At 43.1% G+C, this 19,944-nt stretch overlaps 1 protein-coding gene and 1 long non-coding RNA gene across 3 annotated transcripts in view; one reads left to right on the top strand and one right to left on the bottom strand.

Moving 5' to 3' along the window:
• Positions 1-19,944, top strand: part of LOC138421626 (uncharacterized) — a 72,391-nt gene that overhangs the window by 25,313 nt on the left and 27,134 nt on the right. The window lies entirely within an intron of this gene.
• Positions 13,013-19,944, bottom strand: part of CASR (calcium sensing receptor) — a 92,894-nt gene continuing 85,962 nt past the window's right edge. For both annotated transcript variants that reach the window (XM_069555512.1, XM_069555522.1), the window contains exons 6-7: positions 17,984-18,107; positions 13,013-16,055 (exon numbers count right to left, since the gene is read on the bottom strand). In XM_069555512.1, coding sequence (XP_069411613.1) covers positions 14,533-16,055; positions 17,984-18,107 — 1,647 coding nt within the window. In that variant the 3' untranslated portion in view covers positions 13,013-14,532. The remainder of the gene's footprint in view (positions 16,056-17,983; positions 18,108-19,944) is intronic.

Below are 19,944 nucleotides of genomic sequence, written 5' to 3'. Positions count from 1 at the left end.
CCTGGAGAAGGAAATGGCAATCCACTCCAGCACTCTTGCCTGGAAAATCCCATGGACGGAAGAGCCCGACAGGCTACAGTCCGTGGGGTCGCAAAGAGTCGGACACGACTGAGCGACTTCACTTTCACTTAATCAGCACACCTAGGGTTTTTCCTGCAATTCAGTTATTGACCACTAGGTGGTAGCAAATGCCTTGGCTCTACAATTCACAAGCTCAAATCAATTTTCTGCTTAAATTCATTGTATTAATAGATTTTAACTATATATTTTTCAAATAAAAATTAACAATAATTAAATATTTAAATAAAAACTTTATTAAGTATTTATTTTGGGATTGTAAAGAAAATTGACCTTTTCCAGTCCCATGGCCACTGGTGAGTTTTCCAAATTGCTGGGATATTGAGTGCAACACTTTCACAACATCATCCTTTAGGATTTGAAACAGCTCAGCTGGAATTCCATCACCTCCACTAGCTTTGTTCCTAGTGATGCTTTCTAAGGTCCACTTGACTTCAAATTCCAGCATGTCTGGCTCTACGTGAGTGGTCGCACCACCATGATTATCTGGGTTGTGAAGATCTCTTTTGTCCAGTTCTGTGTATTCTTGCCACCTCTTCTTAATATCTTCTGCTTCTGTTAGGTCCATACCATTTCTGTCCTTTATTGAGCCCATTTTTGCATGAAATGTTCCCTTGGTATCTCTAATTTTCTTGACGAGATCTCTAGTCTTTCCCATTCTATTATTTTCCTCTATTTCTTTGCACTGATCACTGAGGAAGGCTTTCTTATCTCTTCTTGCTGTTCTTTGGAACTCTACATTCAAATGGGTATATCTTTCCTTTTCTCATTTGCTTTTCGCTTCTCTTATTTTCACAGCTATTTGTAAGGCCTCCCCAGACAGCCATTTTGCTTTTTTGCATTTCTTTTTCTTGGGGATGGTCTTGCAGAGCCAAAGAATCCTCAAACTACTGCACAATTGCACTCATCTTGCACATTGGCAAAGTAATGCTCAAAATTCTCCAAGCCAGGCCTCAGCAATACATGAACCGTGAACTTTCTGATGTTCAAGCTGGTTTTAGAAAAGGCAGAGGAACCAGAGATCAAATTGCCAACATCCACTGGATCATCGAAAAAGAAAGAAAGTTCCAGAAAAACATCTATTTATGCTTGATTGATTATGCCAAAGCCTTTAACTGTGTGGATCACAATAAACTGTGGAAAATTCTGAAAGAGATGGGAATACCAGACCACTTGACCTGCCTCTTGAGAAATCTGTATGCAGGTCAGGAAGCAATAATTAGAACTGGACATGGAACAACAGACTGGTTCCAAATAGGAAAAGCAGTACGTCAAGGCTATATATTGTCACCCTGCTTATTTAACTTCTATGCAGAGTACATCATGAGAAATGCTGGGCTGGAAGAAGCACAAGCTGGAATCAAGATTGCTGGGAGAAATATCAATAACCTCAGATATACAGATGACACCACCCTTATGGCAGAAAGTGAAGAAGAACTAAAGAGCCTCCTGATGAAAGTGAGAGTGAAAAAGTTGGCTTAAAGCTCAACATTCAGAAAATGAAGATCATGGCATCTGGTCCCATCACTTCACGGGAAATAGATGGGGAAACAGTGGAAACAGTGTCAGACTATTTTTGGGGAAGTCACTGTAGATGGTGACTGCAGCTATGAAATTAAAAGACGCTTACTCCTTGGAAGGAAAGTTATGACCAACCTAGATAGCATATAGAGACATTACTTTGCCAACAAAAGTTCGTCTAGTCAAGGCTATGGTTTTTCCAGTGGTCATGTGTGGATGTGAGAGTTGGACTGTGAAGAAAGGTGAGCACCGAAGAATTGATGCTTTTGAACTGTGGTGTTGGAGAAGACTCTTGAGAGTCCCTTGGACTGCAAGGAGATCCAACCAGTCCACCCTAAAGGAGATCAGTCCTGGATGTTCATTGGAAGGACTGATGTTGAAGCTGAAACTCCAATATTTTGGCCACCTGATGTGAAGAGCTGACTCATTTGAAAAGACCCTGATGCTGGGAAAGATTGAGGGTGGGAGGAGAAGGGAATGGCCGAGGATGAGATGGTTGGATGGCATCACCGAGTCAATGGACATGAGTTTGGGTGATCTCCAGGAGTTGGTGATGGACAGGGAGGCCTGGTGTGCTGCAGACCATGAGGTTGCAAAGAGTCAGACAGGACTGAGTGACTGAACTGAATTGAACTAAGTATTTCTTTATTAGAAATCATATTGACTGTTCATACATATATATGTTTTAAAGTCTAAAAGGCAAGCTATACAGAAGTGTTTTTCATTCTACTGTTAGCTAATTCTATTCTTATCTATGGACAGGCTAGAATGCTATTTTTACCTTCTTTCTGATGTTATTTTGTTTTTCCTATCTATCCGCAGAAAACTGGGTAACACACGTTTCTTGCAATTTCCTTCTGCTATTGGTTCCAGAATTGTTCTGGTTCTGGATGTGGGGCCTCCAGGAACAGTTTTCTTGCCCACTTTCTTGTCCATAATTTCCATTTCTTATTTTCAGAGTTTCACTTTTATTCCTTCTATTGACAAAATCAAGAAATGAAAATTTCTGACCTGCTGAGACCAAAATCCCCATTCCACCAGGTTACTTTCTTCAGTTAGACAGCAGTAACTTTCCACTGATTCATAGGATGACATCAGTTTTTTTCCCATCAGCTTTCTAACTGGAAACTCATTTAAACTATTTTACATATGATGATAATTATCTTGCCACATTCTAACCACAAATCTGAATTGCTACAATTAATTTTGAAAGAGAGTTCTATGCAGAGAGAGCATTTTCAGCTAAAATGTAAAGTTTCTGTGCAATAGCTCAACAAACATTTATAAAGTTAAAAAAAATAAATTATTGGGCTTTCCTGGTGGTCCGGTGGTTAAGAATCCATCTGCCAATGCAGGGGACATGTGTTTGATCCCTGGTCTAGGAAGATGCCACATACTGAGATGAAACTAAGCCCATGTGTTGCAATTACTAAGCTCACATGCCCAGAGCCTACGCTCTGCAACAAGAGAAGCCACCACAATGAGAAACCTGTGCACTGCAACAATGAGAGTGTAGCTCCTGCTCCCTGCAGCTAGAGAAAGCCTGCCTGCAACAATGGAAACCCAGCCCAGCTAAAAATAAAGAAATTCATTAAAAAATCCTTTTATTGGAAAATTTCTACATACTCCGAAAAATAGTGCAATAAACACCCCACATCACCACTCAGATCAAGCACTTATTATTATTTTGCTGAGCATTTCAGTATATATCTGTATTTTTAAGAAACATTTAAAAGTAGTTGCAAACACTGTGTTATTTACCCTTAAACAGTTCAGCCAGCATCCCCTAAAAATAAGGACATTTTCCTACCTAACTATATTATCACCCCTAAGAAAATTAACAATACTTCCTTACTTTCATCTAATAACCAGTCCATATTCTCATTTCCCAAATTTCATTCAAATTCAAATTTCACACACTTACTTTTGGTTTCTTTTTAGAAATTTATAATCTAGAAAGCCCTTTACAAATGATACTGACTTTTCAAAAGGACAAGAAAATTTGTCTTACTTTTCCTTGTAGTATCATTTAATTCTAAAAGCAGATTGTCAGTTCTATGATACCAAATTCCTATTACCATGTGAAAGTTTTCAGAAGTCGCAGTGGTTTGAAGCCACAAAATCTTTTTGGTCTGCTGATTCTTCCATGGTTGCTGAAGGTTTGCAGCTGTAAAATGTTGGAGCCAGAAAGCCCACTCGCCACTGACACGGTAGCAAAGGTAAGTGTAACAGTCTCCTCCTGCTGCTGCAGAAAGTTACTCCAGGTGCAGTGGCTTCAAATATCACACATTTGTTGTTTTCTAATTCTGGATGTCAGGAGTCCAGAAAGGTCTCGGCAGGGCTGTATCCCTTTTCTGGAGCCTCTGGGGGAAAACCTGTTCCTGCTGCTTCTGGCTTCCTAGCAGCCACCTACATTCATTGACTTGTGGTCTCTTCCTCCATCTTCAAAACCAGCAGCAGAACATCTTCGAATCTCTCTTTAAAAAAATTATATAGAGTTAAAAAAAATTGGAGCATATAGTTGATTTACAATATTATATTAGTTTTAGGTGTACAGCATAGTGATTCAATACCTTTAAAGTTTATACTCCATTTAAAGTTATTATAAAATAATGTCTTTATTCCCTGTACTGAACAATCAATCCTTATAGCTTACTTATTTTGTATATAGTAGGACTTTCAAGAGCTTCCCAGGTGGTGTTGGTGTTAAAGAACCCACCTGCCAGTTCAGGAGGCATGGGAGATGTGGTTCCATCCCTGGGTCGGGAAGATCCCCTGGAGAAGTAAATGTCAACCCACTCCAGTATTCTTGCCTGGATTATCTCATGGACAGAGGAGCCTGGCAGGCTACAGTCCGTGGGGTCATAAAGAGTTGGATACAACTAAAGAAACTTAAGCACAGCACAGCATTTTTAAATTTCTGCCTCTGACCCTAACTTTCTTGCTTCTCTCTTCCATTTATAAGCACTCTTGTGATTACATTGGGCCTACCTGAATAATCCAGAACTCTCCCTATATCAAGATCAACTGATTAACAATTTTAATTGCATATGCAACTGAATTCTCCCTTGCCATGTAACATAACATATTCAATGGTTCCGAGGGTTAGGTCCCAGATAAAATTGGGGGCCATTATTCTGACTTGATGAAAGTGAAAGAGGAGAGTGAAAAAGTTGGCTTAAAGCTCAACATTCAGAAAATGAAGATCATGGCATCCGGTCCCATCACTTCATGGGAAATAGTTGGGGAAACAGTGGAAACAGTGTCAGGCTTTATTTTGGGGGGCTCCAAAATTACTGCAGATGGTGACAGCAGCCATAAAATTAAAAGACGTTTACTCCTTGGAAGAAAAGTTATGAGCAACCTAGATAGCATATTCAAAAGCAGAGATATTACTTCGCTGACTAAGGTCCGTCTAGTCAAGGCTATGGTTTTTCCTGTGGTCACATATGGATGTGAGAGTTGGACTGTGAAGAAGGCTGAGTGCCGAAGAATTGATGCTTTTGAACTGTGGTGTTGGAGAAGACTCTTGAGAGTCCCTTGGACTGCAAAGAGATCCAACCAGTCCTTTCTGAAGGAGATCAACCCTGGGATTTCTTTGGAAGGAATGATGCTAAAGCTGAAACTCCAGTACTTTGGCTACCTCATGCAAAGAGTTGACTCATTGGAAAGGACTCTGATGCTGGGAGGGATTGGGGGCAGGAGAAGGGGACGACCGAGGATGAGATGGCTGGATGGCATCACGGACTCGATGGACGTGAATCTGAGTGAACTTCGGGAGTTGGTGATGGACAGGGAGGCCTGGCGTGCTGCGATTCATGGGGTTACAAAGAGTTGGACACGACTGAGCGACTGAACTGAACTGATTCTGCCTGTGACAAGAAGTGGCTAGACAAAGATTCACTAGTTACTTACATGAGTCCCACTGCAACCTTATGTATCTGTTTGTTCTGCATTGGAAGTTTTGGGGCTTCCCAGGTGGTGCTAGTCCTAAAGAATCCGCCTGCCAATGCAGAAGACAGAAGAGATGCGGGTTCAGTCCCTGGGTTGGGAAGATCCCCTGGAGGAAGAAATGACAACCCATTCCAGCATTCTTGCTTGGAGAATCCCATGGACAGAGGAGCCTGGCGGGCTACAGTCCATAGGGTCGTGAAGAGTCGGACACGACTGAAGCGACATGTAAGCTCACACTCCATTGGACCCTGGCTTTACTAGTCCTTAAATCACAGCTAACGCACTTCAGGTAAGGGTGCGTTTGTTCCTGTTTCCTCTCCCTGCCTCTCTCATTTCAATGAAGTTGCGTAACTTTACAAAAGAAAGAAGCAAACAATAAATTATTTTCCTTCCCTGTATTCTCTGCTCTCCATGTTATTCTGTGTGGACATTCGAGTCTATCTTCTGCTCTCTTCCTTGCTGTTATCTCTAAGTTTGATTACTGCTTTGCCCTCATGCACATGCTGTCGTATCTGACGTGAGTGGGCGGGCTCTTCTGCAACGGATCATGGTGTAATTTCCTCTGCCACCCCCGTGATGGGTGTCTGGACGCTTTCCTGTCCGCATCTGCAGTGTGTCTGTGCTTGCCGGGTTGTAGGCCTCCCTGCACATGACCAGGGGCATGGAGGTCATGTATCCAGAACACATAGGTACTAATTAATTTTGCTGCCTGTTGGCTTCTTTCCCTGGGAGTATATTCATAAAAGAACATTTACTGGTGCATAAGTTAAGAGGGATCTGTTAAACCAATTGCCTGAGGATAATTCAGACAACTTGAGCAGCCCACAGTTGGTTCAACTAAGGATAAGATCATAATAGATCACATCAAGATCCGGGAAGACTTGTGTCTCATCAAGCTCCAAGAGGCCTTTCTGATATGCTCCAAAGAGTTGCTCTTTGAAGTTCATTGTGAAGGTCTTACATTAAATTTTTCTTGGTTTGTTTTTCAACTAAAATTTTAGTTGCTTGGCAGACTTTCAGGTTCTTTTTGTTCGTGTGTTTGATGTACTAGCTTCTCTTGTGATAAAAAACAGCCAAAGGATAAAAAAGAATCCACCAGTCAAAAAATTGTGAGGAATAGGGCCACTCAAGTTATTGACATCTTTGGTGTGATTTTTTTTTTTTTGACTGGTGGATTCTTTTTTATCCTTTGGCTGTTTTTTAACTTAAATTTTTTATTATGGAAATTTAGAAACATATAAAAAAATAGTAGAAAACTGAAGTTTCAACCGCCATTGACTTTCTGCTGTTCTTTCTTATCTTTCTCCCTACATGTTTTCTTCCCCATTGTGGTTTTTAAAGTAAACTCCAGGCATCTTATGATCTCACCCACAAACACTTCAGAGTGCATCATGTTTTGTTAAATGACCACAATGCTGACAACAAATGAGGTAAAATGTTAATAATAAGTGAATCTAGGTAGAAGGGGTACAGATGTCTTTTGGACTGCTTATTTTTGCAAAACTGATATAAGCTTGAAATGATTTATAAATAAAAAGTTAAAAAAAGTGCAAACAAAAAATATGACTGTAATATGATCACACTTGATAATCTAAGAAACAGATTTTTTTTTCTTTTACTGTAAGTCATGTTCCTAGAAAAAAATTCAGAAAAATATTAATGAAATAAGTTTGAATTCATAATTCTAACACCTAGACATAATCACTGTTAAACAATTGGGCATTATGTATCCAGGCTATTAAACAAACCCAGACACACAAATTTTTCCATATCATTTAAAAAGTCCAACAGTGCTAATGAGTTTATAATCAAATTCCCGTCCTCCCACCCCTCTGCAGTCCCACCCCCTGAGTACTTGCCCCTGCTTGCTCTCTTTTATCTGTTAGCAGCCTCTCTTTCATGGAAAAATGCCATCTGCAGTTCTGTCTTCACAGTATCTTTCTGATTTACCACAGCTGTTAAGATGAGAGGGAATCAAATTTTGCTTATTTTTTCTCAGCAGGGTATGTTTTTCATTTTGTGTTTGATCTTAAAAAATGCTTTGTCTGTGGGCAGTGGATACTGCAGACTGGCTCATTCATCACCCACCTTCCTCCAGTACGTCGTCCTGTACTCCAGAGGCTGGAGAGCAAAGGCCACCTTCCCACACTTCCTTTGGAAGAGTTCTGCATGTGACTGATGGGAATCTTGGAAAGGTGATATGAATGGGGCCAAGCACAGTGGCAGAGAACTTTGGTTCCTCCAGCTGCAATGAAAGTTCCCATGTCTGGATCCCTGTCGTGGGTGCTGAGTGCATGGCAAGTAGGAAGTGTTTTTTTTGCCAAACAACCCTGTGGAGGAATTAGGAATTTCTTTGGCAGTGGAGGGCAAGGAGAGAAGAGCCTGAGACCTGCCTGGTAATTCCCAGGCCCCAGTGGTTTCTCATGAGAGATCTGGCAGGCCTGGGAGGGGCCTCGTGGTTGGGACAAAGTGATGCAGCCACAAAAATCACTGTGGACTGTATGCCCTGGGGATGTCTCAGAGGATGTCAGAATGGAGGCATGACAATTACTGAGGGCTAGATAAGAGTGTTCTCAGAGGGACTTTCTTGGTGGTCCAGTGGTTAAGACTTCACATTCCAATGCAACGGGTACAGGCGCAATCCCTGGTCAGAGAGTTAAGATCCCACATTCCTCGAGGCCAAAAACTCAGAACATAAAACAGAAGCACAGTTGTAACAAATTCAATAGAGACTTTAAAAATGGTCCACATCTAAAAAAGATAAAAGAAAAAAAAATGTTGTAATAGATGTCAACAGGAGCTGTGCATGTTTGGGGAACCCTACCTCCTCAACACTATAGAAAGCTTCCTGGAAGAGGGAAGGGAGAAACCTCTGAATAGACCTCTAAAAATCTAAATTGATTCAGAACATTCTGAAATTCAAGAGAAAACCCCAGTTTGACTAAAATGAAGTTTCTGTCATTAGGCTGAATGGGAATTTGAGAAGGAAACTAGGTTGTGACAGAAAAAAATGCAGATTCACAACTGACACCATGGTTGTGTGTGAGAGTCATGCCTGCTACGAACGACAGAGGACAGTGATGGCCAGCCTCCTCTTCTGAGGTCACTTTATCTGCAAGCACTCGGTGAAGTGGAGCTCACTGTGAATGGTGTGTGTTTTCCCTGAGAAACCTCTCTCTCCAGCTGAGGGTGAGCCACATGTCAAAGCAAACTTAGGAAGGATGAGTGTAAGGCATTTTGCATTGCAAAGTAGCTGTTGCCACTTGGCTGCTTTGACCAGCAAAATAAAAATGAGATAAAAACTTGTATTTAAAACAAGCAAATAGAAAAATTAAAACCAAGGCCATCAAACGTTCAGTTCAGTTCATTTCAGTCGCTCAGTTGTGTCTGACTCTCCACGACCCCATGAATTGCAGCACGCCAGGCCTCTCTGTCCATTACCAACTCCCGGAGTTCACCCAAACTCATGTGCATCGAGTCGGTGATGCCATCCAGCCATCTCATCCTCTGTCGTCCCCTTCTCCTCCTGCCCCCAATCCCTCCCAGCATCAGAGTCTTTTCCAATGAGTCAACTCTTTGCATGAGGTGGCCAAAGTACTGGAGTTTCAGCTTTAGCATCATTCCTTCCGAAGAAATCCCAGGGCTGATCTCCTTCAGAATGGACTGGTTGGATCTCTTTGCAGTCCAAGGGACTCACAAGAGTCTTCTCCAACACGACAGTTCAAACGCATCAATTCTTCAGTGCTCACCTTTCTTCACAGTCCAACTCTCACATCCATACATGACCACTGGGAAAACCATAGCCTTGGCTAGACAGACCTTTGTTGGAAAAGTAATGTCTCTGTTTTTGAATATGCTATCTAGTTTGGTCATAACTTTCCTTCCAAGGAGTAAGCGTCTTTTAATTTCATGGCTGCAGTCACCATCTGATTTTGGAGCCCCCAAAAATAAAGTCTGACACTGTTTCCACTGTTTCCCCATCTATTTCCCATGAAGTGATGGGACCAGATGCCATGATCTTCGTTTGCTGAATGTTGAGCTTTAAGCCAACTTTTTCACTCTCTTCTTTCACTTTCATCAAGAGGCTTTTTAGTTCCTCTTCACTTTCTGCCATAAGAGTGGTGTCATCTGTATATCTGAGGTTATTGATATTTCTCCCAGCAATCTTGATTCCAGCTTGTGCTTCTTCCAGCCCAGTGTTTTTCATGATGTACTCTGCATAGAAGTTAAATAAGCAGGGTGACAATATATAGCCTTGATGTACTCCTTTTCCTATTTGAACCAATCTGTTGCTCCATGTACAGTTCTAACTGTTGCTTCCTGACCTGCATAGAGGTTTCTCAAGATGCAGGTCAGGTGGTCTGGTATTCCCATCTCTTTCAGAATTTTCCGCAGTTTATTGTGATCCACACAGTCAAAGGCTTTGGCATAGTCAACACAGCAGAAAGAGATGTTTTTCTGGAACTCTCTTGCTTTTTCCATGATCCAGCGGATGTTGGCAATTTGATCTCTGGTTCCTCTGCCTTTTCTAAAACCAGCTTGAACATCAGGAAGTTCATGGTTCGCGTATTGCTGAAGCCTGGCTTGGAGAATTTTGAGCATTAGTTGAGTAGCATGTGAGATGAGTGCAACTGTGTGGTAGTTTGAGCATTCTTTGGCATTGCCTTTCTTTGGGATTGGAATGAAAACTGACCTTTTCCAGTCCTGTGGCCACTGCTGAGTTTTCCAAATTTGCTGGCATATTGACTGCAGCACTTTCAATGCATGGTCTTTCAGGATTTGAAATAGCTCAACTGGAATTCCATCACCTCCACTAGCTTTGTTCCTAGTGATGCTTTCTAAGGCCCACTTGACTTCCCATTCCAGGATGTCTGGCTCTAGGTGAGTGATCACACCATCATGATTATCTGGGTCGTGAAGATCTTTTTTGTACAGTTCTTCTGTGTATTCTTGCCACCTCTTCTTAATATCTTCTGCTTCTGTCAGGTCCATACCATTTCTGTCCTTTATCAAGCCCATCTTTGCATGAAATGTTCCCTTGATATCTCTAATTTTCTTGAAGTGATCTCTAGTCTTTCCCATTCTGTTCTTTTCCTCTATTTCTTTGCATTGATCACTGAGGAAGGCTTTCTTATCTCTCCTTGCTATTCTTTGGAACTCTGGATTCAGATGCTTATATCTTTCCTTTTCTCCTTTGCTCTTCGCTTCTCTTATTTTCACAGCTATTTGTAAGGCCTCCCCAGACAGCCATTTTGCTTTTTTGCAGTTCTTTTCCATGGGGATGGTCCTGATCCCTGTCTCCTGTACAATATCACGAACCTCAGTCCATAGTTCATCAGGCACTCTATCTATCAAATCTAGGGCCTTAAATCTATTTCTCACTTCCACTGTATAATCATAAGGGATTTGATTTAGGTCATACCTGAATGGTTGAGTGGTTTTCCCTACTTTGCCAAGTAAAATGTTAAATATAAGTCTTCGTTCTGCTCTGGGCCTTGCTCCGAGGTGGGACCAGGGTGGGAGTGGCAGGCTGGGTCTGGTTTGGGGAAGCAGATCCCTCAGGTCCTCCTGTGTGAGACCTTCTCTGTGTCTCCTACATGACGCCCTCTAGTGTCTTTTCATCTAGATTGACAATTGTAATTTCCACAAGTCTTTTTTTTTTTTTTTTAATTTTTATTTTTACTTTATTTTGCTTTACAATACTGTATTGGTTTTGCCATACATTGACATGAATCAGCCACGGGTGTACATGAGTTCCCAATCCTGAACCCCCCTCCCACCTCCCACCCCATATCATCTCTCTGGATCCTCCCCGTGCACCAGCCCCAAGCATCCCATATCCTGTATCGAACATAGACTGGCAATTCATTTCTTACCTGATAGTATACATGTTTCAATGCCATTCTCCCAAATCATCCTACCCTCTCCCTCTCCCACAGAGTCTAAAAGTCCGTTCTATACATCTGTGTCTCTTTTGCTGTCTCACATAGAGGGTTATCATTACCATCTTTCTAAATTCCATATATATGTGTTAGTATACTGTATTGGTGGTTTTTTTTCCGGCTTACTTCGCTCTGTATAATCGGCTCCAGTTTCATCCACCTCATTAGAACTGATTCAAATATATTCTTTTTAATGGCTGAGTAATACTCCATTGTGTATATGTACCACAGCTGTCTTATCCATTCATCTGCTGATGGACATCTAGGTTGCTTCCATGTCTTGGCTATTATAAACAGTGCTGTGATGAACATTGGGGTACACGTGTCTCTTTCAATTCTGGTTTCCTCGGTGTGTATGACCAGCAGTGGGATTGCTGGGTCATAAGGCAGTTCTATTTGCAATTTTTAAAGGAATCTCCACACTGTTCACCATGGTGGCTGTACTAATTTGCATTCCAACCAACAGTGTAAGAGGGTTGCCTTTTCTCCACATCCTCTCCAGCATTTATTGCTTGTAGACTTTTGGATTGCTGCCATTCTGACTGGTGTGAAATGGTACCTCATTGTGGTTTTGATTTGCATTTCTCTGATAATGAGTGATGTTGAGCATCTTTTCATGTGTTTGTTAGCCATCCGTATGTCTTCTTTGGAGAAATGTCTATTTAGTTCTTTGGCCCATTTTTTGATTGGGTCATTTATTTTTCTGGAATTGAGCTGCATAAGTTGCTTGTATATTTTTGAGATTAGTTGTTTGTCAGTTGCTTCATTTGTTATTATTTTCTCCCATTCCGAAGGCTGTCTTTCCCCCTTGCTTATAGTTTCCTTTGTTGTGCAGAAGCTTTTAATTTTAATTAGATCCCATTTGTTTATTTTTGCTTTTATTTCCAGTATTCTAGGAGGTGGATCATAGAGGATCCTGCTGTGATGTATGTCGGAGAGTGTTTTGCCTACAAGTCTTTTTTTTTAACTTTCAACTTTAATTTTTTTAATCTTTTGGCCTCATTGTGTGGCATGTGGGATCTTAGTACCTTGACCAGGTATTAAACCTGCATCCCCTGCATTGGCAGCATGCAGTCTTTACCATCGGCTTACCAGGGAAGTCCCTTCCACGGTTCATTTTCATTTTAAAAATCAAGGAAAGGTGGCCCTTTTGGAAGAAAATGGTCAGAAAGTCATCAAGAACTGTAGACTTGTGGCGTCACACAGTTTTGACTGGCTTAAAAGCAGCATTAGGAGAGATCTGAGAGTCGGCTGCCGGACTGGGATGGCCTTCCCTTGGTGCTGGACATCTTGGTTCTGACACCACAGAGGTGGGGGGAGCATGGGACCCTTGGGGGACTGATGTTTGGCTTTACCATGAGCTATGGTGTTCAGGACCCCTTGGACTGGGCCATAGATTTCTTGGGCTTTTTATGGAGAAAGTTAGTGTGATCATTGGTTTGTTATTAGAGTGTGAGTGGTTAAATAAATGTGTTGTTTCTATTTTAAACAAGTGAAAAAAATTACAATATCAGTAATAATATTAACTAATATTTATTGCGTGTTTACTATGGGCTAGGCACCATGCTAAAATACTTTACATACATTTATTTCATTTAACCCACATAAGAGCTCTGAGGGAAAAGAATGATTATTACCTCCATTTTAGACACAAAGACGCTGGGGCTGAGTGAGGTCAAGGTTCCCTGCCTATGGTCACCCAACTTGTGAGTGACAAGCCCAGCATTTGACCCCAGGCCTCTCTAGCTCTGGAACCTGACTGTTCAGCAGTATGCCGTTCAACATTCAATCTTGTAAAAAAAAAAAAAAAAAACACAAACATTCAATCTTGTAACTACCCTTGGGCAGACTCCTACTGCTGGAGGGAATCTAAGTACGGCATTGGGGGGTGCCAAGAGTAATATCCCACGAGAGCTCTCTTGGAACCACATGTTCTTACCCCAGAAATTGGTAGGAGGTCAGAGACTGGGAGCTTATTCTTCACAGGGGAAGGCATGGATCTGACTTCAGGAACCATTTGGAGAAAGAGGGAGCTTCTGGATCCCTGGGCCCTGAAAAGGTTCATTTAGGGCTTAGCTCATTGGGGTGTGGGTGGTGGGGCAGGCAAAGAAAACGAAACTCAATAATACTGCCTTATATCAACCAGACTGGGACATTTTTTCCAGTTTATATGGTCCATGGACTATTAAAACAAAAGCATTTTCCTAAGGATAAAGCTACATATGACAATATTAATTACAGATACAGCTCATTGGATTCATGCAGTCTCTTCCCAGCAGTCTGAGGTGATTCCTGAGATCTTGGAATCTAAACACGGCATCACCATCGCACTCTGGACAAAATGAGACGTACTATTAGAGGATGGATGCTAACCTTCTCCACGTCACACGACAGCAGCAGCAAGTAGGAAACCACATATTTAACAGTTTTCATAAATAGGAGGGGACAAACTCATCTTACAGCTCTGGACATTTTGAGTTCTTCCCACTGTCAAGGTGTTGGGCAGCGCTGGCGACATTCTATCTTTCACACTCAACCCTAGTGGTGGCCAATATGAGGTCCTGTCACTCTGCACAGGTTTGTCTCTGGACCAGGCTGTCTGCAAAGTTCACGGCAGACGTTTCAACATTAAAAACAAAAATCAAACCAAAACAACAGCAACAAAAACAACAAATAAGACCCTAGGGGGAATAGGTGGGTATCTTAAAGCCGTGGTTTTATCTCTGGACTGTTGGATGGGATAGAACAGAAGAGGAGAATGGAAGCAGGGATAGGAAAGGCGAACCTGACTATAGGGATCTCAGCACTGTGACACACCTAACCACAGAAGCACACCGCTCTCCTCTTTTTAATTTTAAGGGGGACATTATTTCATTCACTGTCGTTTATAGCAGTGCAGCTAAGTTCCAAGCATTTGGTGGGTCTTATCCCTCCTTCCTGGAGGAAGGGAGGCAGGCGGCAGTTCCTCATCCCTGTGGAGAAGGTCATCCCGGGAAAACTGCCTGGATTCTCCCTGAGCTGGCTTTCTCCTTCCCTTTTAAGAACGCAGCATGTTTTCTGTAACAGTGCTGCCTCCACCGCTGATGACAAAGCTCCGGGAATTAGACACTACCAGTGCTGGGGACATCTCTTCGGGGTCCTCCATCTCTAGCTGGTGGTCCTCACCCACAGGGCCCTGCAGGCCTGTCTCCTGGGCGGTCAGTTCCGAGTCCGTCTCCCCGCACTGCAGCGGGAGCAACGCCTGGTGTTTGGTCAGGGCGTCATTGTTTTTCTGGGCCTCCAGGGAGGTCTGGTGCGTGGAATTCCTGTGAGCCACGGCGCTCTTCTGAGGCTCGTCAAAGCTCAGCGAGAAGGTGACGGTGCCGCTGCCGAAGATGACCTTCTGCTTGCATCGGGGCGGCTGCTGCGACTGTGGGGGCGGCTGTGGGGTCGAGGGTGGCCGCGGCTGCGGCTGCTGCGCGTTGTGCGGGCTCAGGGCCAGCGGCTGCGGCTGCTTCTGACTCTCCGGCTGCTGCTGCGGGAAGGGGTCCTCGCTGTTGCTCTTGCTGCTGATGGAGGAGGAGGGGGTGGATCCCGTGGAGCCCCCCAGGCTGCTGGACCGCTGGCGGGAGACGTTGCTGCGGCGCAGCGTGGCTCGGGCGGCCACCTTGAAGGCGTGTGCCGCGGTGCTGCAGCGCACCTCCTCGATGGTGTTCCGGGACGGCTTGAAGAGGATGATATAGACCTTGTTGAAGAAGATGCAGGCCAGCAAGCCAAAGCTGGCCGCCAGGATGGCGATCACCTCCACCGCAGAGACGAACTTGCCGTAAGTGCTGGCGTAGGCGGGGATGAAGGAGATCCAGACGATGAAGAAGATGAGCATGCTGAAGGTGATGAACTTGGCTTCGTTGAAGTTCTCTGGCAGCTTCCGGGACTTGAAGGCGAAGAAGAAGCAGATGGCGGCCAGCAAGCAGGTGTAGCCGATGAGGAAGCCCAGCGCCATGAGCGAGCCCTCGTGGCAGGTGATGAAGATGATCTCGTCCTCCAGCTCGTGGTTGCGGTAGCTGGAGGGGGGCGCCGTGTTGAGCCAAATGGCACAGATGACAATCTGCATGAAGGTGCAGAGGAAGACCAGCAGGAACTGCAGGTTGAGTCCCCACCACTTGCGGTGGAAGCTGGTGGGAATCTTGGCCTCAAACACCAGGAGGACCCGATTGGTTTTCACCAGGATGCACGAGATGCAGAGCACGAAGCTGATGCCAAAGGCCGGCTGGCGCAGGCGGCAGGTCCAGTCCTGGGGCTCCCCGATGAAGAACAGGGAGCTGGAGAAGCAGCAGAGCAGGGAGAAGAGGAGGAGGTAAGAGAGCTCCCGGTTGGTGGCCTTGACGATGGGCGTGTTGCGGAACTTGATGAAGACGCCCAGCACGAAGGCTGTGAGGAAAATGCCCAGCACAGCAAAGAGCGTGAGTGCGATCCCGAAGGGCTCGGTCCAGGACAGAAACTCGATCTCCTTGGCGATGCAGGAAGTGTGGTTCTCATTGGACCAGAAGTCATCAGGGCACTTATCACAGGCACTTGCGTCTGTAAAATGTCGCAATGAAGGGGTCAGTACTGCATGGCAGAGACTGAAATTCGTGAGTGTGAATGTGGTGATGAGGGAACTTTAAATTTGCTTTATTGATGAAATGTGATTTTTACATTATCAGATAATGTACTGAACCCTGACTTATGCTTAATAATATACTTAATTTCATGTTTCTTTGATGGTTCTATTTTTTTTCTTTTGTGCTGTACTCAGTCACATGTGCTGTGATCAGTCATACGTGCTGTGTGTTCAGTCATATGTGTGTTTAGCCATACGTGCTGTGCTCAGGTCCCTTCAGTTGTGTCCAACTCTTTTCGACCCTATGGACTGTAGCCCACCAGGCTCATCTATCCATGGGATTCTCCAGGCAAGAAAACTGGAGTGGGTTGCCATGCCCTCCTCCAGTTTGTATATATGGGGGCTACTTTTTGAAAAATTTTTAAATTTCATGTTGCAATATAGCTGTGCAATATAACGTTGTGATAGTTTCAGGTATATAGCGAAGGGATTCAGTTTATACACATACATGTATCTATTCTTTTTCAAATTCTTTTCCCATTTAGGTTGTGGCATAATATTGAACTGACTTCCCTATGTTATACAGTAGATTGTTGCTCACCCATTTTACATATAGCAGTGTGTACATGTCAGTCCCAAACTCTAGGAGGGCTACTTGCTTCCTTTAACACTACTTGCTCATGTACAAACAATCATTCAGCAAGCACAGAATGATCAGTCTTGCCAGACAGGTGGCTGCCCTGCTCACTGGGGGTCTGGCGCTGTCCACCAATTTTCACAGTGATTCACACTCAGTCTGACTTATTTTGGACATAAGGATGGGCTTTGTAGACACGCCAGAGCAGCCTCTTAGATCACGGCAAAGTACTCCACGATTCTGACCTGTGCCTTCCTCATTCCAAATCAATGGCTTTCTAGTGAGAGGGGCTGCAGACTCATTTGACCAACAAGTGTTTATTAAGCCTCTGCTGTGTCTCAGTCAGCGTGCAGTTTTGGGGAGTGAAAGGAGCATGGGCTTTGCAGTCAGAGATCTGGATGGGAATCTTGGCCCTGCCATTTATTAGCTGTGTGACTTTGGTCAGGCTCCTTAACCATTCTGAGTCTCAGTTTCCTCATCGGTGAAATGGAAGCAATAACTCCATCATGGTAGTGAGGATGAAATGAGTTAATAATAATGAGAAAAAAATTATATTTAGTATTTATAGAGTGCTCCAATATGCCAATCAAATATTTCTCTATAACTTATCATGTGTTTTACCAGTTTTATCTAATTTAATCCCCCAAACTCTATAAGATAGGTTTATTATTATTCTTACTTTATAGATGAAGAAACTGAGGCATAGGAGAAACATAAATAAGATAGTAAGTCCAGTGCCAGGCACTCTGTAGACAATCTATCTTGACCTATTAACTGGAGCCTGGGACACACATCTCTGGTTCCTAAGAGATCATTCTGTTGTTTAGCTCTATTAGCCCAGCTTTGAATTTGATGTTACACTATTGCCTACAGCATCTTCTTGCTGCTGCCATCCAGTCTCTCATTTTAGATGGTGATTCCCTGATATGCTCTCTGGCACTGCTGCTGCCTTAATCAGGGAACAGACACAACTTTGTCTATTCAGGATCACTGAGCTCTAAGAAAAGAAAAACAATATTGGAGAGCAGTATCGAAGTAAGAGAAAGATGTGCAACAGATGTGTTTGTAAACTTTTATGGTATTACAGAGATATCTAATATTCCGACTCTATCCCCCTCAGTGTGCAGCCCAGTGTGATGCTCAGACGCACCTTGTTAAGTGAGAAACCGTGCTAAGCGCTGTCTCAGTCCAGCCCTTCCAGGGACTTTGCTAGCCCAGGGCCCCACAGTGAAGGGAGCTCTGCATGTCCACCAGGGGTTGCTCCTTTACCTGTCTCGTCACTGTACTCCCCATCAGGACATTCCACACACTCAAAGCAGCAGGTGGGCTCCCCCTCAATGATTCCTTTCCTGGTCCCTGCCAGGCAGTCTCGGCTGCAGTTGGAGAAAGGCACCTGGGGGTAGAGATCACAACAGAGGGGCTGCAGCTGGGGGATCAGTCTTCCAGCTCCTCTGACATGTGTCAGAGGGAGGAGCTGGGCACTAGCACCAGCTAGTGGCAGACTCGGGTCCAATCCAGGCGGAGGAAGGACCAGCCGTCTGTGTTCCTATTATCTCTGAGGGGACAAATGCCTATGGGAAAGTGCATGCACACACAGACACAGACACACACACACACACAAACACATCTCAGTGGAATTTAAGGAAGATTAATTGTTGTGAGTCTACGCAGTAACAAAATCCTCCTTAAATAGCCTTCCCTTCCATCCTCTACAAGTCCCAGAATAATATACTCCTCTTTCCACTTACTCCCTCCCCACCACATAGTCATACCTGAGATGACCATCATCCTTGTTCACCACAAGCAAGTAATACTAAACTTTCAAGGAACAGAGCAATCTTACCTTATACAAACTCTAGCAGAGATCAGGAAAATATATATATTCTTAAAGGAGTACCTTCCAACTAATTCTTGTAAGCCCAGTATAATAACCTTGATTCTCAAACAAGACAAGGACAGTATGAAGGCCCATCTCACTTATTAAGTTGTCTTCAGAAGTAGAGCTGAGTTGAGGATTTGTGTCCAAGTAATTTATAAGGAAAGTTCTCCCAAGGGAATCAGGAAGAGCATGGAGGAAGTAGGACATAGGAGGGAGGAGAAGAAGCAAGGCTATGATCCTGAGCAAAGTCCCTCCGACTTCTGCCTGATTCCCCGGGGGAGCTCTGGATTGCAGGTTAGGCCCCAACGCTGTCCTGACCTGAAAAGAAAGGGCTAGAGCTTTCATACTTGCACAGCACTCAGAGCAGAAGGGAAATGTAAATTCCTAGGCTCTTCTGAGGTTCTCCTTTGCCTCTCTGAGCCTGTAGGCAAAATGGGTTCCATTAGCCTGCAGGCAGTCTCTGAAAAAGAATATGAAGTTCTGATTATTGGAAGTAAAAGTGTATAGAAGTCATTGGAAATAAAAATGTATAGAAATCCTGGAGATACATGCAAAGGGTAAGGACTCTGAAAGGATCTGGAAAGAGTACAACAACTTTCTACTACCTGGAAACAGATGAAAGTACTAAAATAACAGACAAACTCAAAGGGCATGAAAAACAAAATACACCATGATCATGCTGAGTTCCTGCCAGGAATGTAAGCAAATTTAATATTAGAAATTCTGTGTCACTCACTGTAATAATAAATTAACACAGAAAACATGATCATCAATGGATGAAAAAATATTTGATGAAATTTAACACAAACTAGTGATGAAAAACTTAATGATGTTTGACAGAAAACAAAATTCTGTAAAGCAATGATCCTTCAATTACAAAATAAATAGATTTTTTTAAAAATTAGAAAAAACTTAATGAGAGTAGGAAGAAATATCTTTACCTTGAAAAAACATCCCCAAATTGTTAGCATAAACATCAATCCATATGACACAATATTATTTAATTTAAAATAAATAAGGGTGCTTATTTAAAACAAGGGTGCTCAGTATCACCACTATTATTATATATTATACCAGGGTTCCTAGTTAGTGGAACAAGGAAAATATGGGCAAACATATTGGAAAGGGGTTAAAAAAAACCTGTTACTTTTAATAATAATGCAGATAACATGCTTGTCCACATTAGAAATAATTGGAGAGTAGCCCCAGGCTAAAATGCCACAGACTGCAACTGTTAGCTGAGTTTCATTAGTTTGTCTTAAAAAACAAGAAAACAAAACAAAACAAAACTTCACCTTTTGATGTGTGCTATTGGGTGATTTCCAGCTTCTTAAACAATTGTTTCTGACAA

This window comes from Ovis canadensis, chromosome 1 (genome assembly GCF_042477335.2).
Source record: "Ovis canadensis isolate MfBH-ARS-UI-01 breed Bighorn chromosome 1, ARS-UI_OviCan_v2, whole genome shotgun sequence".
Lineage (NCBI taxonomy): Eukaryota > Metazoa > Chordata > Mammalia > Artiodactyla > Bovidae > Ovis > Ovis canadensis.
The sequence above is the reverse complement of the archived record's forward strand: the minus strand, read 5'-3'. Positions and strand labels throughout refer to the sequence as shown.